Genomic DNA, 27,430 nt, shown 5'->3' with positions numbered 1-27,430 from the left:
TTGACCACAAGGGCACAGTGTTGGCTCATGGTCATCCTGCCATCCACCAGGACCCACAGGTCCCTTTTCCCTTCACGACTTTCCAGCAGGTCAACCCCAACCTGTACTGGTACATGGGGTTGTTCCTCCCCAGATGCAAGACTCTACACTTGCCCTTGTTGAATTTCATCAAGTTTCTCCCCGCCCAACTCTCCAGCCTATCCAGGTCTCACTGAATGGCAACACAGCCTTCTGGTGTGTCAGCCACTCCTCCCAGTTTAGTGTCATCAGCGAACTTGCTGAGGGTACATTCAGTTCCCTCATCCAGGTCATTGATGAAAATATTAAACAGCACTGGTCCCAGCACCGACCCCTGAGGGACTCCACTAGTCACAAACCTCCAGCTAGATTCTGCCCCACTGACCACAACTCTCTCCCTTCTTCCTTTCAACCAGTTCTTGATCCACCTCACTACCTGATCATCAAGCCCACACTTCCTTATCTTATCTATGAGGATGCTGTGGGAGACTGTGTCAAATGCCTTACTGAAATCAAGAAAAACCACATCTACCGCTCTACCATCATCCATCCACCTAGTTACTTCCTCATAGAAGGCTATAAGGTTGGTCAAACATGACTTCCCCTTTGTAAAACCATGTTGGCTACTCTTAATGACCCCCTCATCCTTGATATGTCTAGAGATGGTGTGAAGAATAAGTTGTTCCATCACCTTTCCAGGGATAGAGGTAAGGCTGACTGGTCTATAATTACCCGGGTCCTCCTTCTTGCCCTTCTTATAGACTGGAGTGACATTTGCCATCCTCCAATCCTCAGGCACCTCTCCTGTTTCCCACGACTTACCAAAGATGATGGAGAGTGGCCTAGCAATGACCTCCGCCAGCTCCCTCAGCACCCGTGGGTGTATTCCATCCAGACCCATCGATTTATAGATGTCCAGATTGCTTAACTGATCCCTAACCCAATCCTCATCTACCAAAGCAAATTTCTCCTTTATCCTGACTCCTTCTGGGGCTATAGGAATCTGGGGCCCCTGGGGAGAGTCTGCAGGAGTAAAGACAGAGGCAAAGAAGGCATTCAGCACCTCTGCCTTCTTTATATCCTCTGTCTCCAGGGCACCCACCTCGTTCAGCAGTGGGCCTATATTGCCTTTTGTGTTAGTTTTATCCGCTATGTATTTGAAGAAGCCCTTTCTATTGTCCTTAACCCGACTTGCAAGATTAAGTTCCAAGGAGGCTTAGCTGTCCTAATTGCCTTCCTACATCCTCTAACAACTGTCCTATATTCCTCCCAAGTGGCCAGCCCCTCCTTCCATAATCCATAGATCCTCTTTTTCCACATGTGTTTGCCCAGCAGTTCCTTGTTTAACCATGCTGGTCTCCTGGCTCCTTTACTTGATTTCCTACCCACTGGGACGCTCTGATCCTGAGCTTGGAAGAAGTGGTCCTTGAATGCTGACCAACTGTCTTGAGCCCCTTTACCACCTAGTACCCTTTCCCATGAGACTTCCCTTAGCAATTGATTGAAGAGGCCAAAGTTGGCCCTTTGGAAATCCAGAATTGTAGCCTTGCTAGGTATTCTATTCCTCCCACACAGGATCCTAAACTCTACCATCTCATGGTCACTGCAGCCAAGGTTGCCATTGATCTTCACCACTTCAACCAGATCCTCCTTGTTGGTGAGTACTAGATCCAACAGTGCTCCTCTCCTAGTTGGTTTGTCCACCATTTGCTAGCTTAATCCTGGTGAACACCAGAATACCACTGATAAATCCAGAGTCCTTAATACATACCAAACTGTAGCCTGTTACCTCTCGGAAAATGAGAAACCAAGCTCTCTTCCAAATGAGACAGCTGAGCTATTCCTATAATTTTATATATTCCTATAATATAACTACATTATATATGGGTAGTTAAATACACTTCTTCATAATGGTAAACAAGTTAGTGGGAAATAATTGACTGTTCATCATTTGGTAAGAAAACCATAACCACTGTAAGGCTATCTCTTACAACTCTATTGCAGATGCAAATTGACTGAGTTTAATTCATCACAATAAATTTGATTCAAAGTGAAATTTCCATTTATTTGTTCTGGTAGGTTGCTTACCATTAAAAACATACTCTTAGGAATTGCTTGTAAGTCTGCTTTCATACAGTAGGAAGTACAGCAGGTGACTTCCTATACACATCTGCATTCATCTTGTCTCTGCCTTGGAAATATTAACCGTCATTGAGAGTGCAAATCAGGGAAAACAATAAAAGCTAACTACTTTATCTTAGTCATACAGGTACAGCATAACTTTTCTGGGGAAGAAAATAAAAATCCACACATATTCCAATGATTTATCTCCAAACTGGTTTTACGCAACTGCCCTTTATGTCATGACGCACTTTGAAAAGGCAGTTGTTGGCAGGAGAAACAGATGAGACAATACGCAACATTTTTATCCTGATAACCAGTCACAGAGTTCATGTGTTCCTTGCATCACCTGAAATCAACCATTTAAAATGTTCCAGATCCCACAAAACTAATAAATGGCAAAGAGTTCTTTAGATTACACATTATTAAGATAAAACAACAAAGATTTTTCTTTGCATTATCTTTTGGTTTAAAATGTAAAATATTAACAGGGAAATGCAATGAAGCAGAAATATATAAAGCAAACAAAATTTATTTATATTGCCAACATATGTGGACCATTTGCCATTCATTCTCAGGAAGTTAGCTGTGTTTGGCAGCTGTGGCAGATATCATCATGAAATATCTGTTTCAGAACTGTTTCGTGACAGAGTATCCTGGGTCAAGCAGAACATGCATATGTGTGGCCACATCACTTTCTGTTAAATGTAAAATGAAGTTTAAATTTATAATTAAAACCAGAAAATACACCTTCAGGCAGAACTGGAATCAGTATTTTAGGTTAGGAAGCCGAACTTTTCAGCAAAAATAATATGGAATTCACAAGACTAGGGAGAAAAGTGCTGCGAAGCAAATAATTTGAAGACATGATTTACCTTATGCAACTGATAGTACTGTTCGGCACCTATTCCTCCTTGCTCTTCTCCCGTCCATAGCACCAAGCGGAGAGTCCTTTTGGGGTGAAGTCCTACAACATAATTTGAAATACTGGTTTTAGTAGTAAATATCCTTACATTTGAGCATTTTTTGCATTGGTCTCCACCATATGATGAATGAAAAGTCTGGGTTTCCGTTCAATCATCTCTACCTTCACTAAACACAACCTATTTCAAACAGTGGGGTTTGTTTTTAAGAATACTTTTTGCTTGTTTGGGGGGGAAGGACTGGGGTGCAGGCAGTGAGCCGACACTAGGAAAAGTGGGCTGTTGTGGTGCTGCTACAGGTAGCACCAGAAGAGTCACAGTAGTACATGAGAAGCACACTTTGGAGACATACTGTAGGTGTTTGAAAATCATAACATAACTTGACAGATTTCTGAGACAGATGCTGCTGTCGTTGTGGTGGTCCGCAGCAAGTAATGTGTGTCTGCTTTCAGCAGATACAAACCAAATTTTCATGAGAATTACCATTGCTTTGTGTGGCTAATTTATTACAATTAATTGAAAATGAGCTGGGTTTTATGGGAAATGTTTACCCATTTCGAGAACTGAATGGCTCTGCAATATTATTTTGCTTTTTATCAGAGAAATGAAAAGCAAAAATCTAGACTTTGGAATCTGAAATACAATCAGTCGCTGAACGTATTCCTGGCTTTTTAAAACAGGGCAAACACAAGGCCGTTTTGTTTTTTGTTATGGTAGCTCAACAAGAAAGATAAGTTCTCAGATAAATTTTGAAACCATCTGTGCCATGGCAGAACTGAACAGATAGAAGTTGTTGCCCTTTATTTATTTGATTGATTCTATTCATAACCAAATACATTTGAGACATCAAATCTGAGAGCATGGAAGAGCAAACAGATCAAGAATAAATAGTGTTCTCTGTTCAGTGTGATGCTAATTATATTTGAGCAAAAATAAAGCCCCCAAAACTATTGAAAAAACCCCAAACCAAAAACCCCAACGACAGTAAGGAGACTATCACAAATGATAAAGCATAAATCGCCACATACACTTCTGTTCTGAGGAGAAATATTATCAGCATCACTGTAAAAGCTTATTTTATTTCCTAGCTGAACGGGATGAAGTTTACAAATAGACCTGACCTTCACTGGTTTTTTTTCTCTCGACACAATAAAAATCAACTGAAGATTTCTTTCTTGAAACTACACATTAGCAATCCTTATAGCTGAAGGCAGTATATAGAAGGAATACTCAAAATCTGAAGAAAACACTTTGGATTTTTCAATATTTCATAATGAAAATGGGTCAGAGCAATCCCAGGCACAGCTACAGGTTGGGCAGAGAAGAGATTCAGAGCAGCCCTGCAGAGAAGGACTTGGGGGTGTTGGTCGATGAGAAAATGAACATGAGCTGGCAGTTTGCGCTCGCAGCCCAGAAAGCCAACCAATATCCTGGGCTGCATCAAGAGGAGCGTGACCAGCAGGTCCAAGGAGGTGATCCTGTCGCTCTACTCTGCTCTCGGGAGACCTCACTTGGAGTATTGTGTGCAGTTGTGGTGTCCTCAACATAAAAAGGACATGGAACTGTTGGAACAAGTCCAGAGGAGGGCCATGAGGATGAGAATGGAGCACCTCCCGTATGAAAACAGGCTCAGAAAGTTGGGGCTGTTCAGCCTGGAGAAGGCTGCATGGAGACCTCATAGCAGCCTTCCAGTATCTGAAGGGGCCCTACGAGGATGCTGGGGATGGACTCTTCATCAGGGACTGTAGTGACAGGACAAGGGGTAACGGGTTCAAACTTACACAGGGGAAGTTTAGATTGGATCTAAGGAAGAAATTCTTTACTGAGAGGGTGGTGAGGCACTGGAATGGGTTGCCCAGGGAGGTTGTGAATGCTCCATCCCTGGTGGTGTTCAAGGCCAGGTTGGACAGAGCCTTGGATGGCACGGTTCAGTGTGAGGTGTCCCTGCCCATGGCAGGGGGATTGGAACTAGATGATCTTAAGGCACTTTCCAACCCTAATTATTCTATGATTCTGTGAAGGAAGTGCAAACAAGTGGTTTAAAGCTGTATTTCCTAAATGTTGATCTGTTAAGATAATCAAATAGTGATTAGATTGAAGTTAGAAAGATTTTAGACCCAAAATAACCACAAATGTGTCAGCAGCTTGGTTAGAAGAGGTGGCTCTAACGAAGACAAGATACTGCGTACAAAGCATAGAGTGGCTGCTCCTGTAGCATGGTTCCAATGCCATTGCAGTTTAAGTGGAAAATAGAAGTGTGTGTGTTGTATCACAAAACACAAAGCAGTGAAGCCCAGTCCCCAGCCCACAGCGCCAAGGCTGGAGATGCCTGAGACAAGGGAGCTGCATCTCCTGCCTCCTTCCAGGCAAAAGTAAAGATGAATTAGTCTGCCACTGGTGCCCTAAGGGGAATTCAGGTCAGTGACCCAGGACATCCTCTTCGTAAACCCACCTCCTGCTTCATCCTCTACAGGAGCTTGAGAAGGTCTCAGCTCACTTGAGAAGTTTGAGGTTCTTATGGCCCCCTCCTAACCTGTCACTGCATCTGTCGGTTAAAGCTGCAGAAACAAAAAAGCCCTGTTAAGCTTCTATCTTTCTAGTCCCAGAGACGATTTATCAGCTCTTCCAACATCACCTGTTTCTGTCACCAAATTCGCTTCTGTGTTCCACTGAAATTAAATGGGCAAGTTAATAAATAGACTATTGGGGCAGCTATTTTCAATACAAAACAAAGTCTACAGAGGAAAACTTAATTTCCTCATTATCTTAAGGGGAAAGTGATAAGTATTTACCTATTATTAAAATCACAGCTATTCTGACCAAAGAACATCAAACAAATCCAATATTCACAAGAATATTCTCAATGCACATTTTTATAAAAAAATATGAAGTACTACACTTGTTACTATATATATTTTTATTTTTATTTTAATGAAGTTTAACTTTTTGGCTTGCTTTGTAGAAACTACTGGCTCCTAAGCAAGGTATCATCTCCACAAAACAATAAGTCTTTCATATCGAAGCCAAGCTATGTATTGAATAAGCATGATAAAATAGTACTTGGACTAGAAAAATATGTTCCGCAATGGGTGGGTGCACTGTGCAGAGGGGTAGGTAGCAAATTTTAAAAGGAGGAAAAACTGTTTCACAAATAAAATAGTGCCTCTGCCCTTTTTATCTATATAAATGACATATTATGTAGTCTCAAAAAACAAGCAAAACCAACAATAAAGAACACAAAACAAAACCAAAAAACCAAAAAGAAGATATCAGAAGAAAAAACATTGCAAAGTTACCCAGAGCATTCAAATAGATCATTTTTAACAGCATTCACTGATGCATCAGTGCATGGATTCTGCCATGTCTTCCCGGTGTCACTGGGATCTGAGGCTGTGTAACTCAAATGAAACCAAATGAAAGTTGCTGGGCTCAGCACCTGCTCAAAAGCACTGAAATCCCAGTTTCCATCCTACTGCTGCATTTCAATAAAAAGAATAGCAGGGGTTTACAGGAGGATAACATTGAAAAGGTGATAGCTGGTACTCAAACAAATTGTTCTTTCTAAGCTCACATAACTAAAAACAAAACCAAACCAACTATAGATCCTCATCCAGCTACAGATTGATTTACAAATCTCCAGTGGCTTAGAAAAATGAAGTAGCTTTTTTTTTCACCTCTACCGTACCCTTAACCAGGAAATATTATTCATGGTTTACCACAGAAGTGCATTGTACTGATCAAGCTCTACATTCTTATGGTTTATCCAAAGCATAAAAAATACTTTAGGGCACCTGGTCTCCTAAGTCAAAGAATGAAATAAAAACATTGATATGTTTGATGTATGACTAAGGAAATGTGTGTAATAAGTACAGCAGGACCCTTGCTATATTATACTTCCTCTGCGCTGGAGTGGTTGCTCACCACTTCGTTGTCCTCAAGTACCACAGACATTTCTGTCATATTAAGATGCAGCTTTTACAGACTCTTATGTTTCTTTTAGATCTTTATAGAGTACTCACACTTGCAGATAGCAGCAGCAAGCCAGGATTAGCCAAAATACCAAATGCTTGAGAAAAAAAGTGACTAAGTGATATTAACTAATCAGTTTGACTTCAGCCTCAACTACAATGAAGTATTCTGCCAAAAGCTTTTCTTTCATAACTTACATAAAAGATAACTGTCAGCAAATAACACGGAGATGTTATATATTTATATACACACATTTTATGTTCATTTTAAAATTAACACAGATATTTACTAGACATGACAGTGTTTATCAAATCCACACATGCTCTCACACAAGTGGATGATCTTCTTGTGATAAGATACTTACCAGGATGCTGTACAAGACCTGAGTTTTATGTCCTATATACCTTGGTCATGCTTGATAGAACTGAAACATTCCCAAATAGTGAAACTGAAATCTATGGTTGGTACAAGCATAAATTATGCTCATCTGTCACATGTAATGTGAAAAAATAAACCTGCTTCACCCTTAAGATAGCACATATGCCTGGAGGGACAACTTAAATCGTGTCTCTTTTTAAATCAAAACAGAGATCAGTAGTGTAAATACTAAATTTTCTTCAGTAAATATTTTCCCATTTTATAAACATAAGTACTGACTGATGCAGTGTTTTCTAAGAAGACCGCATGTAGATGGCTAACTAGACTTCGTCAAGAGAAGCCACTGTGTTGTTGTAAGAATGATCATCTCTTGAAAATACAAAAGTCATTCCACCTTCGTGAAAAAGGACTTTGTCCCTTGCAAGCCAAGGCACTGGGATCACCCACAAGCAAACAGACAAAATCTAAGGCTATTCAAGTTATAAGCTGCAAAAAATAAGGCAAATCACACCTCAAAAAACCCCCAACTTTAAGAGTATTACTTAAGCCCTGACTATGATATATTTTTAATTCTCTAGTGAAGCTGAAATTAGATATGGGAAAGCTTTTTGCTTGAGAAACTATCTTTGTTTTCTTCTTAAAATGGTCTAATGCAATGCAATCTCCTTGATTTTTCTCTGTTAATAGGGGTTTGTTTGCAGCATTAAGGATGAAGTGCTCCACAGAATAGCACTGCAAAGTGAGTAAACCTTCGAGTCTGAAGGTCTGGAGTAAAGAGAAATGATGTCTTCTGGAGAAGAGACATGGCATCACAGAAAGAAGACAGAAAATAGGCAGGTCAGGGACTGAAAAGTGGGAAATGAAAGTGCAGGCAGAAGCCAAGCCGGACACTGTGGCTTAATCTTGCCTGAGGCTGACAGCATGCTCAGAGCCACATTTTGGGGGATCAGAGGACACAACTCTACCATAGCTGCACAGCAGGAGCAGCTTTTTGGAAAGGCCCCTGCAAAGAGGGTGCAGGGAGGCAGCAAGGCCTGAGGTGAGTCAGGCTAGGGAAGGATTTGGCCTCGCAGAGCTCCAGTGGTGGGCCTGCAGCATTGATGGTAGTGTAGCAACACTGAGATTAATCCAAGCCATTTTTTCCCTGTTTTAAGGGAGGCTGATGAGTTTACAATGGAATAGGATGAGCAGTTTTAAAGAAGAGTGGAGGTGGGAAATGCAAGAGGTTTTAGGTAGAACTATTTTAAGAAAGCGATGGAATATCCAAGAGGAAATGTCAAGGAAGGAGCTGGGTATACAAGACTGGAAGGGAAAGCTGTGAATGATTTGCAAGTCTAGCAACCAGAAATAACATAGATTAAGCCTTTGACTGGGGAGATGGCGAGAGAAGAGGCAAGCCAAGCCCAAAGCCCAGTGTGATGGGCTGAAATTGAGCCAGGCAGCAACACTGCCAGAGCGAGGGTTTCCATGGGGGCAACCTCCTTGCTACACAGCAGCACAGGCAGGGAGATTTCAGACAAGAAGTGCTGACAAACACACTCCTCTGCACATGTTCCTTTAAACAAAGAACCGCTTAGTGTAGTGTCATGAAGTCAACGCAAGTCATGTCTCCTGAAAAAAAATAAAAGGAAACCTGCTACGTGCCTGCATAAAATAGCAAAGCATCAAGCAGAGGACTCCTCTAGCCCGTCCTGCTCTGATCCTGTTGCCATGTTCTCCAAGTCCCACAAAAGGAAGAGGATACTGTCCACCTTTAAAATGCACTTTATTCCTTTATAGGGACGCCTACTTCCTTAAAGGAATACCTTAAAGGCATTTGGAGAACTCATCACATTGTGGACCAGAAAAGGTAGTGTAAGGCCTCGCTCCCACAGTCTCTGGAATTATAAACATCAGCCATGGTTTGATCTTACTGAGTGGCGGCTTTGCTGCCCTGCTTTTTGGATCAGAAGAAAACCAAATCTGTTAGACTGTCCTCAGGGCAGATGAGTCAGAAAGTGCACCAGCCACACTTGACTCTCCATATTGAAAATCTATGCCTTAAAAATATCCCTGTCAATAAGGACAAGATGCCCCTGACTTTATCTGGGAAGGATTCCAGCCTTTCATTGTGTCAGCCATTGTACAGATAAGAAAAAAAATCACAACAGCCTCTGTGCCCAGGTTTTGAAGATTTTACAGATCAACAAAGAACTCATTTTATCTTGAGGTTCTTGGGTAAATGAAAGCTTGCAGAGAAGCAGCACTCCGCAGGACACAGGGCAATATTGGAGGGCTGTATGCCTAAATTTACCACCAGATTAACAACTCTGTATGTCTGCAGTCACTCCTCTGCTATGCCAACCCAGTACGGAAATTGAAGATTCAAGTGTTTGCCAAATATGCATTCAACCAAAGGTTGAAATGAAGGAATAATTGCAGTTTCAGTGTAACAGCATATGCAGGTATTTCATACCAAGTAGGTTGAATAGATTTGCAAAAGGTGAAGGTCAGAATAAAATACGCTACTTTGGGAAAGTGGAAAGAATGTAAGAACAAGGAGTTAGTATCAGGCATATTTAATTAAAAAAACCCAACAAAACCTACAGTAAAAACAGACATTTAATCATGTTTCACAATGTATCTGCTAGACAGAAAACAACTACACCACCACAGCTACAGGAATCTAGAAAAAACATTTAACAAAATTTTTGGCAAGTAGGTTAAAGCTGCAGTTATATGACTTCAATTAAACTAGCAGAAAAGGAATGACTCCACTGATCATTTCTTTAATAAAACATATCTTTAGTCCTCATATATTAGCCAGCGAATTTGGACTCAAGGAATGTAACTTCATAAAAAGGCTACAGTGAACTGCATAAATATCTGTCTTACAGTTTTCCAGTCATATTAGTCACGGGTATAATTCAGATGAGAGCTACAATTCCAATTCTAAATAAGTTTTAAAGGGAAAAAAACTGTCTAAACAACTCCTTACGGGTTGCATAAAACGTAATTCAGGTAGTATCTTACAATTCTTACGTGCTTTGTTTTAAAAACATTTCTGTGTTTTTTTCTGCGCCTTTCTCCTGTGAAACAGAAATTTGGTTGTGACAGATCCATGTCCACATCTATGGGAAAGTTGACTCATGAAACTCCCCATAATGCTGGCAGAGAGAGGAAGAGGGGGAACTACACATAGCACCTATCGCCACACATTTCTCCCCTTCTCGTGTATGAATAGATCATCGTCTAGGAATGTAGGAAAGCCTGTAAAAGGTGTGATGACTGGGATTAGACTTTGTCAACAATCATCCTTCCCTCATTAGGCTGCTCTAGCAGCAATGGCATCAGGCATCCTGCCTGGGGTGCGGAAGAGGAAAATGTGCCCTGTTCATCTACTTGACTCCTGGTATTCACTGGCTCTGGCAGCTGCCTATAGCAAATATTTTTTTACATGGTAGAACCAGGATTCCCAGAAGCACTTGGAGGCATGGTCTGAGCAGGAGACTTCCTGGTCTAATGTGGCACACAGACATGACTGAACGTGAGCTCAGTGCACGGGACAACAGCAAACGCAGGGAAATGTTTACTCTGCACCACAATCCATCACTATAGTGGTCTTTGGAGTGCAGCCCTTCCTGAAGTCTACACCGATTACCTCAACACAGGCAGGAGTTCAGATAGCAATAACTGGTGACGTCTTACACTGCTGCAGTTCAAGTGATTGAAGTGAAAGAGGATAAGTTTGCAATCTGGCAAATTCACAGCACAGCCATTGGGCTTCTTCCAAAGATGCATCCCATAAACACATACCAGCAGTAGCTAGTGGACACATGTGCACCTCTGGGTTTGGCAGGGCACCAAGAGTAGACTAGCAGTGGAGCAAGCGAGACCCAAACACAGCCAGGGAAAGGTAGATAAACACATTTCTGAACAAGGAGAGAGAGCTTGTGGGTAAATGTTGCTGAAAGAAACCTGGGATGTGAACAAAGGACGTGGTGACTGACTGATTCCTCCTGTGCTAGCAGGGATGAGATGAAAATAAACTAGACTGTAGTGTCAAGTAGCAGACCTCATCAGCTTCTCTTCTTAACAGGTTGGAAAAAAGGCTCCAGCTGTTTTATTTTAAAAGAGACACAACAGTTATCATGCCTGAAATTTTTCAGAAGCAAGCAGTGAAATTCATCCACCAAAATTGGGCTCCCTACAGCAGTTAGGAAGCTTAGAATATTATGATCGTAAAGCTAACGCTGCCATATGACCACTTTCTAAAGACATTTCTCTATTGTTACTCAGTTCCCTCAAGCTCCAATTAGGGATAAAAGCTTCACGTTTGTAGCTCTGGAGCACAAGGTGGCTTTGGTAGTGCTCCCCAGGGTGGGAGCAGGGCACAGCACTTTGACCTCAGATGGGAAATGCCTCTCAGCCAAGTGACACAGGAACACAGCCGGATCAGGAGCAAAGAGGCAGCACTGGCTAAAGCTCTGAAATCATCAATGCAAACTGCCTGTTTCTTGCTCAAATATGTTGTACTGTAGTTGTATTAGTCCTGAGCAAGACCAGCACGGTGGCAGCCACAGGTTTGAAAAGGTGGGAGAGGAACACAAATACCCCCTTCACAGAAACTGACAACGAACATTGAGAGCAGCATCAAGCCCCACAGGCTGCCTGTCCAACCTGTGTAGCCAACTAAAGGCAAAATAACAGCACCAAAATAAATCTGGGGTAATTTTATGCTGACTTTTTATGAGTAGCTGCTTAACTAGTCTGTCACCTCACCTGGAAAGGCAGCTTCTTTTGTAAACATCATGTGACACAGGAACAAGAGAAACTGAGTTCCAAATGACACCAGAGCATTAACCAATCCAACATGAAAATCCTGAGGGAAATGGCATTGGCCATCTCCAGAGATGCCCCTTTTTGCACACAAACTAACAAATGTAAAACTTGAGAATTAGAAATGCAACCTGAAAACAAATCGGGTTTGAGATTTCTAGACTGTAATTAGCAGCATAGCTGTTTTTCTGCAAAACTGGAAAACACCCATTTGCTCGAGTGCTCCCTCTCTTGCAGCTTCCAAATGCCCTCAGACCACATCACAGCTCATGCAACACCCCGTGGATTCCCTTGGCTTGAAAATGGGAACCCCTCAGCCCTTCTTCCCTAAAACATCCCCAGAGCCTTCCCATCACCTCTAAACTACTCCAAACGACCACCTCACTACTGCCATAGCAATACTTAATACCTATCACACAGAGTCTGCAAAGAGATAAAGAAGAAAGAGGCCCTGGTGCTTACGCCAAGGGTGCTGATTAACCAGGAGTTCGTCCTGACAAGGAAGGTATAAAAGTAGAGTTTCTTCCTGCCTCTCCCTCAGCTGGGACACAAATGCACTCATCCATCTTTCCTCAATCACCCATTTGCAAAGAATACATCACAGCTTCATATTCTAAGTATTTCTGTGCCTCTATCAAATTTGGTTAAAATCAATCAAAAGGTTAAAAGCTGCAGAGGGCTGGGGAGGGCAGCAGCTGCCAGACACAGCTGCAGGCAAACTGTGCATTGCACAAGCTTACTGCCTCCAACACCCTGCTGCAGTTCTGAAGGGTAGTTTCTTAAGCATCAGAAAGCCTCAGATAATCCCAACAGCCCCAGCTCCAGTGACGGAAATGGAGTTTACCAGTTCGGACCAGCTCACAGACTGCCTCAGTGCCTCTAAAGATGTCTTTATTTCCAGAAAAAGGAATCAAGAGCAATAACAGGCTGAAACTTTCATCTTTATTCACATAACTTCTGTGGAAACACTTCCAGCTCTCCAGTTTTTAAGCACATAAACCATGCAGCAGCTTACCACAGAACTTGCCAATCAATGGTGTGTATAAGCTTCAAGGGTTCCAGGGAAAAACAAGTCTGTTTTCATTTCCTTTGTGCTTCGTTAAACTTCAGCATTAATTGAGAGAAAATACCCCTTTGGATAACATTAGTCAATACAGCCACTACGTGGTGAGGTTTTTTGGGATTAGCTACTGGCAGAGCAAGCAACTGTGAGAGTATAGTTGATATAGAGAACTTGATACGGGTGCACTAAGGAAAGGAAACACTCTGGTCCTGAGATGCCTACAGCCATGTTCTGGTATCAGCAGGTGCACAGGCCGGTGCTGACATTTGACTATACACTGCTCAAAGAGATGTTTCAAGATTGAAGGTGCAGCTGCAGAAGAGATAGGGTTTAGTCTTCTGCACAGGGTGGCTGTGGAAAAGCCACTTAGAGCAAGATTTACCCTGCTGAAATGTAACCATCTAAAAGTCAGTGTTTGCTCCGAATTTGGTGCCTGGTTTCCTCCCTGTAGAAGGAGGAGAGGGAACGACACCTCCACAACAGCCTCCTTCCTGTCACCCCAGTGTGGAAGATGGACAGAGAGACATTACAGCTCTGAGAAGCAAAGTATTCAGACAAATTTGAAACTTTCCACTTTTTAGCTAACGGTATTGTTATAGCTCTAAGCGTATTTAAAAACTACAGTAGTTCACAGCCTGGCTCGGTTTTTAAACTCCTACTCTTTTGAAATGTACACGAGGCTTTACATGAATGTCGTGGTTTAAGCCCCGGCTGTAAATTAGAACCACGCAGTCTACTTCCCCCCCCCCCACTCCCCAGAGGGATGGGGAGGAGAATCGAAAGAATGTTAACTCCCACGGGTTGAGATAAGAACAGTCCAGTAACTAAGGTATAACACACACCACTACTGCTAACACCAATAATAATAATGATAAGAGAAATAACAAGGGAAGAAAATATGATACCGCTCGCCGGAAAAGAGCCCGACCGAAAGGAGGACGTGCCCTTCCGGGTAGCTCCCAGTTACATCCCCGGGCATGACGTGCTGTGGTATGGAATACCTCTTTGGCTAGTTTGGGTCAGGCGTCCTGTCCCTGCTTCCTCCCGGCCCCTCCTCCTCCCTGGCAGAGCATGAGACTCACAAAGTCCTTGGTCAGTCTAAACATCAGTTGTTATCAGCTCTTCCCAGGCCAAAAGTCAAAAACACAGTGCTGCACCAGCTACTAAGAAGGAGAAAAACTGACTGCTACTGCTGAACCCAGGACAGTATCCACCCCTTATTCCATACCATTCACGTCATGCTCAGATCCCACATTTTCCATATACCCTCACTCTCATCTCAGTGCACTGTTATCTTAGTGCACGGACCAATTCCTATAAAGCTACTGAGTCCGTTCGATTCATGGTGTTGGGCTCCATCTCTTGTAACAGTCTTTCAGGGCAGGAGAGGCTGTGTGCAGTGTTGGATCGTTGTCTGCTGATGCTGATCATTCCTTTACTGTAGAACTCATCCGGTTCTATCAAAGTTCATTCTCTGTTGGGATGATGGTCGGAGGGAAGTCAGGGCCAGTCGCTGGTGCCCTGCAGACTTCTAGTTGATGGCTATAGCAGGCAACAGCGTACAATTGAGTTCATTGTCTGTTTTCCCCTAAAATCAAATCCCCTTGAGGTACACATCGGACTTCCCCATCTTCCTGCATTACCCACCAAGTATATCCAGGTCCCTGAGCAAAAGCAATCCCACGAGTGGGTTTGCCTTTACCTGAAGCAGGAATAACCCAGACTGTCTTCCCCAGCAAATTCTTCATGTGCACCACAGGAACTTTGTCCCCCTCTACAATATGTAAAAGTTCTGACTGTGCTGGGCCAGCCCTGTTGGCAGATCCTCTGGTGTTGACCAACCAGGTGGCCTTTGGTAAGTGTGTATCCCAATGCTTGAAAGTTCCCCCACCCATTGCTCTCAGTGTAGTTTTTAACAGCCCATTGTACCGTTTGATTTTCCCAGAGGCTGGTGCATGGTAGGGGATGTGATATACCCACTCAATGCCATGCTCTTTGGCCCAAGTGTCTATAAGGTTATTCCGGAAATGAGTCCCATTGTCTGATTCAATTCTTTCTGGGGTGCCATGTCGCCACAAAATCTGGTTCTCAAGGCCCAGGATAGTGTTCCTGGCAGTGGCATGGGGCACAGCGTATGTTTCCAGCCATCCGGTGGTTGCTTCCACCATGGTAAGCACATGGCGCTTGCCTTGGCGGGTTGGTGGGAGTGTGATATAATCAATCTGCCAGGCCTCCCCATATTTGTACTTCAGCCATCGTCCTCCATACCAAAGAGGCTTTAACCGTTTGGCTTGTTTAATTGCAGCACATGTTTCACACTCATGAATAACCTGGGCAATAGTGTCCATTGTTAAGTCCACCCCTCGATCACGGGCCCATCTGTATGTTGCATCTCTGCCCTGATGGCCTGAAGTGTCATGGGCCCACCGGGCCAAAAATAATTCACCTTTATGTTGCCAATCTAAGTCCATCTGAGCCACTTCAATCTTAGCAGCTTTATCCACTTGTTGGTTGTTCTGGTGTTCCTCAGTGGCCCGACTCTTGGGTACATGGGCATCTACATGGCGTACCTTCACCACCAGGTTCTGCACCCGGGCAGCGATATCTTGCCACAGTGCAGCAGCCCAGATGGGTTTACCTCTGCGTTGCCAGTTGCTCTGCTTCCATTGCTGCAACCACCCCCACAGGGCATTTGCCACCATCCATGAGTCAGTATAGAGATAAAGTACTGGCCACTTTTCTCGTTCAGCAATGTCCAGGGCCAGCTGGATGGCTTTCACCTCGGCAAACTGACTCGATTCACCCTCCCCTGCAGCAGTTTCTGCAACTTGTCGTTGAGGACTCCATACGGCTGCTTTCCATCTCCGATGTTTTCCCACAATACGGCAGGACCCATCAGTAAACAAGGCATACTGCTTTTCACTTTCTGACAGTTTATTATATGGTGGGGCCTCTTCAGCACGCATCACCTCCTCCTCTGGTGACATTCCAAAATCTTTGCCCTCTGGCCAGTCCGTGATGACTTCTAGAATGCCTGGACGACTGGGATTTCCTATTCGAGCTCGTTGTGTAATTAGTGCAGCCCATTTACTCCATGTCGCATCGGTTGCATGATGTGTAGAGGAGACCCTGCCTTTGAACATCCAGCCCAGAACGGGCAACCTGGGTGCCAGGAGGAGCTGTGCTTCAGTGCCAATCACCTCCGAAGCAGCTCGAACCCCTTCATAGGCTGCCAGTATCTCTTTCTCAGTTGGGGTATAGCTGGCCTCAGATCCTTTGTATCCCCGACTCCAAAAGCCGAGGGGTCGACCTCGAGTCTCCCCTGGAGCTTTCTGCCAGAGGCTCCAGGTAGGACCATTCTCCCCAGCTGCGGTGTACAGTACATTTTTTTACATCTGGCCCATTCCGGACTGGTCCAAGGGCTACTGCATGAACTATCTCACGTTTAATTTGCTCAAAGGCTTGTTGTTGCTCAGGGCCCCATTTAAAATCGTTCTTCTTCCGGGTCACATGATAGAGAGGGCTTACAATCGAACTGTAATTTGGGATGTGCATTCTCCAGAACCCCACAGCACCCAAGAAAGCTTGTGTTTCTTTCTTATTAGTTGGTGGAGACATTGCTGTTATTTTGTTGATCACATCTGTAGGGATCTGGCGACGTCCATCTTGCCATTTTATTCCCAAAAACTGAATCTCCTGTGCAGGTCCCTTGACCTTACTCCGTTTTATGGCAAAACCAGCTTTCAGCAGGATTTGGATTATTTCCCTCCCTTTCTCAAAGACTTCTTCCGCTGTATCACCCCACACAATAATGTCATCAATGTACTGCAGGTGTTCTGGAGCTTGCCCCTGTTCCAGTGCATTCTGGATCAGTCCATGGCAGATGGTAGGGCTGTGTTTCCACCCCTGGGGCAGTCGGTTCCAAGTGTACTGGACGCCCCTCCAAGTAAAAGCAAACTGTGGCCTGCACTCTGCTGCCAAAGGAATTGAGAAGAATGCATTGGCAATATCAATCGTGGCATACCACTTGGCTGCCTTTGACTCTAGTTCATACTGAAGGTCTAGCATGTCCGGTACAGCAGCACTCAATGGTGGTGTGACTTCATTCAGGCCACGATAGTCTACTGTTAGTCTCCACTCTCCGTTAGACTTTCGCACTGGCCATATGGGGCTATTAAAGGGTGAGCGGGTCCTGCTGATCACTCCCTGACTCTCCAGACTACGGATCAGCTTATGGATGGGAATCAGGGAGTCTCGGCTGGTGCGATATTGCCGCCGGTGCACTGTTGCGGTCGCGATTGGCACTTGTTGTTCTTCGACCTTCAGCAACCCCACAACAGAAGGATCCTCTGAGAGATCAGGCAAGGTGGACAGCTGCTCATTTTCCTCAGTCTCCAAAGCAGCAATACCAAAAGCCCATCGGTACCCTTTTGGGTCTTTGAAGTACCCTCTCCTGAGGTAATCTATGCCGAGGATGCATGGAGCCTCTGGACCAGTCACAATGGGGTGCTTTTGCCATTTCCTTCCAGTCAGGCTGATCTCAGCCTCCAGTACAGTCAACTCTTGGGATCCTCCTGTCACTCCAGAGATATAGATGGGTTCCACCCCTTGACAGCTTGACGGCATCAGGGTACACTGTGCACCGGTATCTACGAGAGCTTTATACTTCTGTGGGACTGATGTGCCAGGCCATCTGACCCACACAGTCCAGTAAATCCGACTGTCCCCTACCGCCACCTGGCTGGAGGCAGGGTCCCTCTAACAGTCATCACAACGTTGGACACCTAAGTCGTATTGAAAGGGATTATTCTTCGTTATCATAGGAGCTGGAGTAAAATCAGCTCTTCCACTCCATCTGGGAACCTGCTCACCAGAGACTGAAGCCGCAGCTCTCATGGGATGATTAGTCTTGACCCTTGTTCCTATTTTCAATTCATGCACCCGTTCCTCCAAAGCTGAAGTAGGTTTTCCATCCCACTTCGTCATGTCTTCTCCATGATCCCGCAGGTAAAACCATAGGGTGGCCCGTGGTGTTTGCCTTCTATATCTTCTGTCTCGAACAATAGGACGTCTTTTGTTAACAGCTGAGACGTGTGTTGGTACACGTGAGGAGCTGGATAAATCAGATAGATCGTCCCTCAATTGTTTGACATCCTGGGACAGTTTTTCCACAGCTGAGATGATGGAAGGGGTGAGATTGTCTTCGAACTCTCGGAGTTTATGAATCATTTCATCCACTGTTGGTGTTACTATGTCACCCCAGGTTACTGTTGCCAATGAATGGGCATACGATGACGGTGCATTCCGTGTAAGTTTTCGCCACATGGGTCGTGTACATTCGACTTCATCTGGGTCTATGGGTATATCTCCGTTATTCGGTTTGATGTGATAAATCATCTCTACGATGGCTGATTCCCTCAGAGACTGGATGCCTTTGTCTAAAGTAGTCCACTTGGCCGAACGACTCGTAACATCGTCCTTGTATGGAAACCTTTCTTTCACAGCTGCCAAGAGCCGCCTCCAAAGACTGAGGGACTTTTTCTCTCTTGCAATTGCTTTGTCAATTCCCCCTTCTCTAGCAAGTGATCCCAGCTGCTTGGCTTCCGTACCTCCTAGTTCGTGACCATCGGCCCCATTGTCCCAGCATCGGAGCAACCAGGTGATGATGTGCTCCCCTGGTTGACGGGTAAAATCTTTTCGCATATTCCGTAGCTCGGTTGAGGTCCGAGGTCGAGAAGTCACCTCTTCTTCTTCTTCGTCATGTGATGATGACTCCTGACCAGATGCTGTCCTGAGTGGTGAATACATTGTTTCTTCATCTTGCTTCACCCTTCTTGCCTCTTTTTTGCTTTTTCTCTTGCGTAGAGGGGCAATCGATATTGGTACGAATTGGTCCTCTGGTTTAGCTGCAGTCATCACTGTGGTTTGAGTAGCAACAGTACTTGTCGCTGGGGGTGGTGTAGCTGCTGTGGTTGGAGCTGCGGTAGCTTCGCTGTCTGTTGCAGTTGAAGTTTGAGTAGCGGCTGTACTTGTCGCTGGGGGTGGTGTAGCTGCTGTGGTTGGAGCTGGGGTAGCTGCACTGTCTGTTGCAGTCGAAGTTTGAGTAGTGGCTGTACTTGTCACTGGGGTAGCTGCACTATCTGTTGCAGTCGAAGTTTGAGTGGCGGCTGTACTTGTCGCTGGGGGTGGTGTAGCTGCTGTGCTCGGAGCTGGAGTAGCTGCGCTGTCTGTTGCTTCGCCCTCAGATCCAGGGACATTTTTTCCCTTTTGAAGGTGCTGGATAGCGTTGAACAAGGCCCGGTAAGCATAGGCCAAGCCCCAGCACGTTGACATGATTTGTCCCTCTCTGGTATGACCAGGATGACAACACACCTCATTTAAGTGTTTTACTAATTCTTCTGGATTTTGCAGTTGTTCAGTGGTGAAATTCCAAAACACTGGAGGGGCCCACTGACCTAGATACTTGCCCATACTATCCCACACACCCTGCCACTCATGGCTGTCCAGCCTTGGGGAAAATCTCTCGGTCCCCCTAATTTGTCGTCTAACCCCAGACAAGACCCAAACCCGACTCTGCTTAACTCTTGAGATCAGACGTAATGGTTGTGGACAAAACACACTCTGTATGCGTGCCAACATAGTGACCCCCATCACAATCAGCAAACAGGTCTCAACAATATTAAAAGGCCACTCAAAAACTTCAAAACTCTCAAACGATGCTGTAAACGGTCTGGGAGGGGCACTGGGAAGGTAAAAGAATGTCTCCTTCATAGGTTGACCACCCAGGAAGGAGAAAAAAGATGTATAGTTGCTAAGCATTTGTATTATATACCTCCCAAAGTATAAAGGTGGTGACCACACTGGGAACACAAGCCAGATCAGTTTCATGATCAATCCTTCTATTGTATTACAAGTCATTGCCACAAAATACAACGAGACAACAACCTTAGCCCAAGCCCCACACTTGAAAAACACCAACACAGCAAATACCGGCTCTAAGTAACCTACGGCATATTGAGACTGTGAGATCAAAAACAACAACTTTGAGAGCCAATAAATCAGCATTGTGACGAGTGACTATTAATCTAAAACACTGAATGCTTATCACAAATACGATTAGACACACTCCGGTCAGATCTGTCGTTATCTCAACCCTTCGTGCCCCACGTTGGGCGCCAAAAAGAACTGTCGTGGTTTAAGCCCCGGCTGTAAATTAGAACCACGCAGTCTACTTCCCCCCCCCCACTCCCCAGAGGGATGGGGAGGAGAATCGAAAGAATGTAACTCCCACGGGTTGAGATAAGAACAGTCCAGTAACTAAGGTATAACACAAATCACTACTGCTAACACCAATAATAATAATGATAAGAGAAATAACAAGGGAAGAAAATATGATACCGCTCGCCGGAAAAGAGCCCAACCGAAAGGAGGACGTGCCCTTCCGGGTAGCTCCCAGTTACATCCCCGGGCATGACGTGCTGTGGTATGGAATACCTCTTTGGCTAGTTTGGGTCAGGCGTCCTGTCCCTGCTTCCTCCCGGCCCCTCCTCCTCCCTGGCAGAGCATGAGACTCACAAAGTCCTTGGTCAGTCTAAACATCAGTTGTTATCAGCTCTTCCCAGGCCAAAAGTCAAAAACACAGTGCTGCACCAGCTACTAAGAAGGAGAAAAACTGACTGCTACTGCTGAACCCAGGACAAATAAATATTATTATAATTATTATTATATTTATATTATATTTATATTATATTATATTATATTATATTATATTATATTATATATATTATATATTATATTTATATTATATTAAATTATATTAATTATTTATATTATTATATTATTATAATTATTTATATTATAATTATTTATATTATTATACTATTATTATAATTATTATAATTATTATAATATTATTATATATTATTAAATATTTTTATTCCACACTCTGGGATATAATACAAAATTATTTCAGTTCAGCCTGGCCTTTGTGCAGTTCCCTTTCCCTCAAAAAGAATCAACATTCATCTGAAGTCAGAAAGTGAAAAGAAAAAAAAAATCCTATACCAAAAGGCTGAAGTTTTAAAGACTGTGTAAAACTACTTCAGACTGTGCTACTGTTGTGTGCCCTTGTAGGGGAACCTGTAACTATTGCAAGTGTCTGAAAATCTACAAAAACACAAAAAAGAAAAAAAAAATAGATCAATATGGTACATAAACTGCCCATTCAATTAAGAAAATAAAAACTAACAGTGAAGATTCAGGAAATACAAAGGCTAACACTGATTTACTTAGAAATAAAAGCAAAAACTGTTAAAAAATCTTACTTGAGGCAAGAAAACAAACTGCACTTCTTAAAATAAAATATAATTTATATAACCCTAATTTTAATGACTTTTCAATGAATTTAAATATATTTGGTCCCAAGCCAATAGCTATTAAATGGCTTGTGGAGGAGGTTATGTTGAAAGTATGGAATGGTATTTAAACTGCAATTGTTCGTCAAGTACATATGGAATTACCAAAATTCTAATTAACAGGTATAACTTGTGTCCACCAACCATGTCCAAGGGTCACAGTGATATCATGATAGAGTGCTATTAAACCATCACTGAAAAAAACTATTTAAATAGTGTAGTAAAATCTTGCCTTCAGGGAACCAATGGACCATGGCAGAAGTAGTGCCAGCATTTCTCACTACATGATAAAGACTTCATATTCTAGAATTTGCATTTCAGAATTCTCGCTTCAGCTTTAAGATCATATCACCACAGCTGTAAGATCATACACTCATAGAATCATAAAATGGTTAGGGTTGGAAGGGACCTTAAAGATCATCTAGTTCCAATCCCCCTGCCACAGGCACTTATACTTTGGTAAACTCAGACACAGTTTTTATGGCTATACAACACACCATGACTTTAAGACTCCCAGTACACTGTAAAAAAACTCTGCATGTTCACAGAGACAAGCCAATTCAGTTGGCTTATCACCGTGTCAAATGTGTTTGGTGGCCTAGTCTGAGACTAAATTTGTCAGGATCCAAAAGGATATTAAACTAAGTCTCCACAGTTCAAAATATAATGCTTACTCAAAACACAATCTATGAAATTGATTTTACATAAAACTCATTAACTCATTTCTCGCACAATCTCCACGTCTGTTATTTTGTTGTCCTTTTTGTCAGATTCTATGTGCATTATTAGATACAAGATCTGCATTAATCAATCTGTTATGGAAGACAATTTATAAAATGCCCTATCCCCCCATGGTTATCTACAGGTTAGATGGGATGACCCAGAAGCCCTCTCCCAGCTTTATGGTCCTGCAGAACCCTGGTATAACAAGAAGAACTGAGCACAACAGCTGCCCAGAACAGAGGGCATCAGCAAAGGCTCCACCATTTCCCAGCTGAGAAAACAGCATTTCACCACAGGTTGTACAGCAAGCACACAGGCTACTACCAGAGGAAATCAAATATTCGAACAAGCAGAATGATGCATTTCAGTCATGCATGAAGGGAAACTCAGTGAATAAGAACTATACAATGTCACCAGGAACTTGCCCTTAAGAGACATAAAGCAGTTTACCCTGAATGGCATAGAGTCAGCAAACACAGAAGCATAATTATTTTTTATTCCTGCAGGTGGAGGGAACACAGACAATTTTCCAAGAATCATAAAAGAAAGATTAAAAACCCTAAAAGGAGTAAGTCTGGATTCTTCTGTAGAACAATCCTCTCCAGTTTAGTTTTAAAAGACCAAAAAAAAAAAAAAAAAACAAAGCAGATGCACTTTGGTTTTGGTTACAAAATGGTATTCCAATCAGTCCAAGGCTGGGAAAACGAGAGATAAGAGGTTCAAATAATGCAAAATAAAAGAACAGGAATTCACAGGGATGTCTGATGTTCACCACTGCAGTATGAGAATTTCTAATTGCATAACAGAGCTTCTCTACAAAGAGCTCTTCAAGAAACGCTGAGATTGTTCAAGTACACAAATCTTTCTGATCAGAAGCAGGGGAAGCTAGTTTATTATTTAAACTTGCCAGAGCTAAGAGCAGGAGCAGCAGCTGATTTTATTTTTTAATGAATATGTGGTGCATTCCTCTTGACCACAGGCTCTGGAAAAAAGGAATAATGAGGAAAAATAGATTCCATGTGATGAAGGGGGAAAAACATCCTTGGATATCAACTTGACAATCTAAGAAGTCTGTTCTGAACTGGTTTTGAGTCATATAGTGACAGAAGCCCATATGGAAGTAAAACTAGCAAAAAGCTACAGATGAAGACTGGAATTTGCAGCTTGGAGACCAGAAATCAGACTGGCCATGGCAGACTGGGAGCAGCAGGACACCAGACCAAACTTTGAGAGGCCTGATGTCTGAAAAACACAGGCGGATGACTATGCAACTATAGTTCCCCCCTGCACGTACATTGGCCCTATCTCATCTTACCTTGTGGACCCTTTCTTCCACCAAACACACCCCATGTAGGCATATGCAGACAATACTCTCCTACAATAACATACTCCCTGCAGCCCACAAAGTCAGATGAAGCACATGAGAAGAAAAAAACTGGCCTTTCAGATCCCACACTTGGGGGGCCTACGCAATCCAGGAGGCAGTAGGATGAGCAAGTCCACACTGTTATTTTATCTATAGCACTACTGGAACAGACATATCCAGGCATGAAGCTACCTCTTCCTATTTCTTTCCTTCTTTATCTACATTTAGCATTGACAGCATGGGGGTTCAACTCATACTCCTGCTGAGCAGAAATTATGGAGGAGGGAGACCAGCAAGTACAGGGTTGACAGCCTGTGTGTTAGAATATCAACTTCATCTAAGTCCAACTGATGTACAGACCAAATTCCAGAACCCCATCAACAGCTCACCCCACTGATTACCAAGAAAGATTCAAAGAAGTGATCCCTGGAAACACAATGTTGCTTTGTATCCCACAAATCTATCGCAGCAGGACACTACAGTATGCAAGGCATCAGTGTCAAATCAGTGTCAAAGGCATCAGTGTCAAAGATGACATTAGTGTCATCAGTTGGTGAGATATATGAGCCCAAAGCACTTGACAGGTCACCGTGGTTAAGCCAGATTTGACAGTAGTGTATCCTTGTAGTGATGACATTCAAGTGTGTGCTTCCTCTGACCAGGATTACCTTTGCCAAGGAAATCAGCTGTCACAGTCCAAACAGAGACCAAGCACACAGCAACATAAAAGCAGCATAATCAAGTACAAATCTGAGAATGCACTGGTTTGATGTTATAGATGAATTATTATTTTTTTTCTTAATATCTTTACATGTAGATGACAGAGAAAAGACCAGAGGAAGGATCATTGTCTGGATCCAGTCCTAGTTAGATGCTCTTGAGAGAGACTTAGATGAAATTGTCTTGAGAACTTATCAAGAACAAGGGGTTGGGAATTAAATTAACTGAGTAGCCACTGTAAAGCAGCATATAGGACAGTGAAAGATTTAGGAATGCATCAAGTGGCAATGTTTGCTTAAAAGGCAGACAAAAGTATCAGAAGGCTATCTGCAACTTCACAAAGCTTCATCTTCATTGAATAGGGAGGAACTCATTAAGACAAAATGAAAAGGAGTGACTTCCTTCTAAGGTATCTAGATATTATATCTTACACTGAAGTTTCATTCTGTGATGATGGTGATCATGCAGGCTCGTGGCACTTTCTAGATCATTGGCTGATATGTTGCTTTTGGATGAAAGAAGGAGTTAACAGACAAACTTGCAAAATATTTACACGAAATATGAACATATGTGCTCAGACGAATGGATAAAATAGAAAATCCAGTTTAGACAATATGTAAAATGTCCTGGAAATATAATGCCTTAGAAAGATTTTAAAATAAAATATTTACCCAGATCCTTAATGAGTGATAATGCTTCCCATGATATAAATGCTCCACCACCATCATCCATAGCTCCTTGCCCAACGTCCCAGCTGTCCAGATGTCCGCTCACCAATACAATCTGGAAAAGCAATTATGAGAAAACGTATCTACATGAAAACACTGAATCAGAAAAGTCAGTTGAGTATTTAAGCATTTTCATGATTTTGTCATAAATTTGGCTTTTTTAGTTTAGAACAGCAGGAAGGAAACATTTCAAATAAAACTAAAACATTTTTCTCTAGTCACTGAATATAAATCTGGAATGATCAAATGCATCCTACTTCTTCAAACCAATTCACAAATCAAACTAGATGTGCCGTGAGAAATGTTTGTTTAAATGAACGGTTTTGTCTTGCACATTAACAAAGTGCGTACTTTCCAGGGATAAAGGACTACTACATTGCAGAATGGTGAAAACGTCTTCTATGTTTGAGCTGTTTAGGCCCCTAGGCATGCAATTTGATTGACCTTATATGTGGGTGCATAGGGAAGAAATACGAACTCAGACTAAGTGTTCTCAGACAGAGGCTGTTGTTTGTTATACATGTATGGTTCCTGTCACAGGGGACCTCTAATTTATTACTGGATCCCCTATGTGCTGCAGCAATGACAAGGTATTTTATAGTTCCATTAGTCATAAGGATATTTTAAATTAAAAATGACATAGTAGCAAGTCCCAGAGGGGTTTTCTGCAAAGAAAGTTTTCTGGCTACAGTAGACTATAGTAGTAATATGTATCTCTGGAAACACCAACTTTCAGATTTGAACCCTTTAAATCATCACTTCAAATGCTGACAAGCAGTATCAGACCAATACCAGAAGTGGGATAGTTCCCTAACTGGACCTGAAACTGAAGAGCTGGTGGACCTGTGATTGCAGTGGTGAGGTCAAGGAATGACAAGAACTCTCAGGCACTGTGGTAAAACGATGAAATAGCATAAAAACAAGAGCAGGCAGCTGTTGCAGTGCCCCAGGAATCTTTGAAGAATTGGTACCAGTAAAGAGTGCCCTTGAGATAGGGTGGAAGTGGAAGCATCCAACCTATGACAGCTCAGCACTGAGGAAAAACTGAAGGAGACCCTGAAGCATCTGCCTGTGCCCTGCCCAGAGCTGGCCATACATGAAGGGATGCTTCCCACTCTCTGGTCAGTTGTTGTCAAACAGGTCTCAGAGTTGTGGGATCTAGAAAAAGGTTAAAAAGTACTTATTCCTCCTGCCACATTCTTCTCCCTAAGGGAGGAGGAACTCCTGGCATATCCTCTCAGCTTTCATTCATCACACGACAACTACTCTAGCAGTGAAAATCAGAACATAGCGAGTCTTTCCTATTATCACCCCTGGAGAGTAAGAGCCTATGCTCTCAAGTGTGCAGCTAGCATCACAAGGAACTTGTGGCCCAAGCACAAAGATCTCTATTTTTCTCTTCACAAAAGAGAAATTTTAGTACGTTTCCACTGGTTATTACAGATAAAGGACAAACAGACCAAGGCAAGGCAAAATGTATGAAGTGTTCAAACTAACATGTTTTTTTTTTCAATCAAATACAAATTCAGGTAACAGAACTAAAAGGCCTCTTTGTATTAAACAAAGGCCATGGTAAATTACTAGTCATATCCACAGTATGGATCATATGTCCAACCAGAATGCACCAAAACCCTTTAAATTCAGAAAATACACTAGAAAATATTTATAAATGTGTATATTATAAAAATGAGAAGTGTCATGTCTTAGAAGCTGGAAAAGCTTGTGATCAAAATCTCAAGAGCAGCTTGCTCTTTCCTTCTCAGATGTTTCAACTCTCTTTTCTGCTTATCCAGCCTTAACTCAACACGTGTTTGTTTTCCAGCACAGACTGGTTTTCTTGGTAGTAGATAGACTCGCTGCAGCCTTTATTCCAAAACCTCCCTTCCTTCAAAAGTGCTTAAATTTGGACAGCAGGCTCCTCTGTAAGAGCCTCAGATTTACTCAGGAGGTATTCCTGCAATTTAATGTCATGATCCTCGAGGCCCAGCATGAAAGACTGCAAACCGCAAGTTTTCCAGGGACGCTGCCCTACAGTAGATGTACTTATCTCCTGAAGGCCTCTGCTACAATAGCAACATAGCCTGAAATGTAAGAAAAGCCATGCCAGCTTTGGAGATAGAAACCTTTCTGAAATGAGAGCGGAAAAGAAGTGCTGAGCATTTCTGTGGTACTCCTTGGTTTTTTTGTTT

The 27,430-nt window shown here is 42.9% G+C and overlaps 1 protein-coding gene across 1 annotated transcript in view; it reads right to left on the bottom strand.

The window, feature by feature from the left end:
• Window positions 1-27,430, bottom strand: part of CPQ (carboxypeptidase Q) — a gene marked incomplete at its 3' end in the record, with an annotated part of 144,034 nt that overhangs the window by 38,143 nt on the left and 78,461 nt on the right. Inside the window, exons 4-5 of the mRNA XM_080610526.1 lie at window positions 25,185-25,296; window positions 3,015-3,106 (exon numbers count right to left, since the gene is read on the bottom strand). Coding sequence (XP_080466652.1) covers window positions 3,015-3,106; window positions 25,185-25,296 — 204 coding nt within the window. The remainder of the gene's footprint in view (window positions 1-3,014; window positions 3,107-25,184; window positions 25,297-27,430) is intronic.

The sequence above is a fragment of the Psittacula echo genome (genome assembly GCF_963264785.1).
Source record: "Psittacula echo genome assembly, chromosome: 2".
Taxonomy (NCBI): Eukaryota; Metazoa; Chordata; class Aves; order Psittaciformes; family Psittacidae; genus Psittacula; species Psittacula echo.
This window is presented reverse-complemented; position numbering and strand designations above follow the sequence as displayed.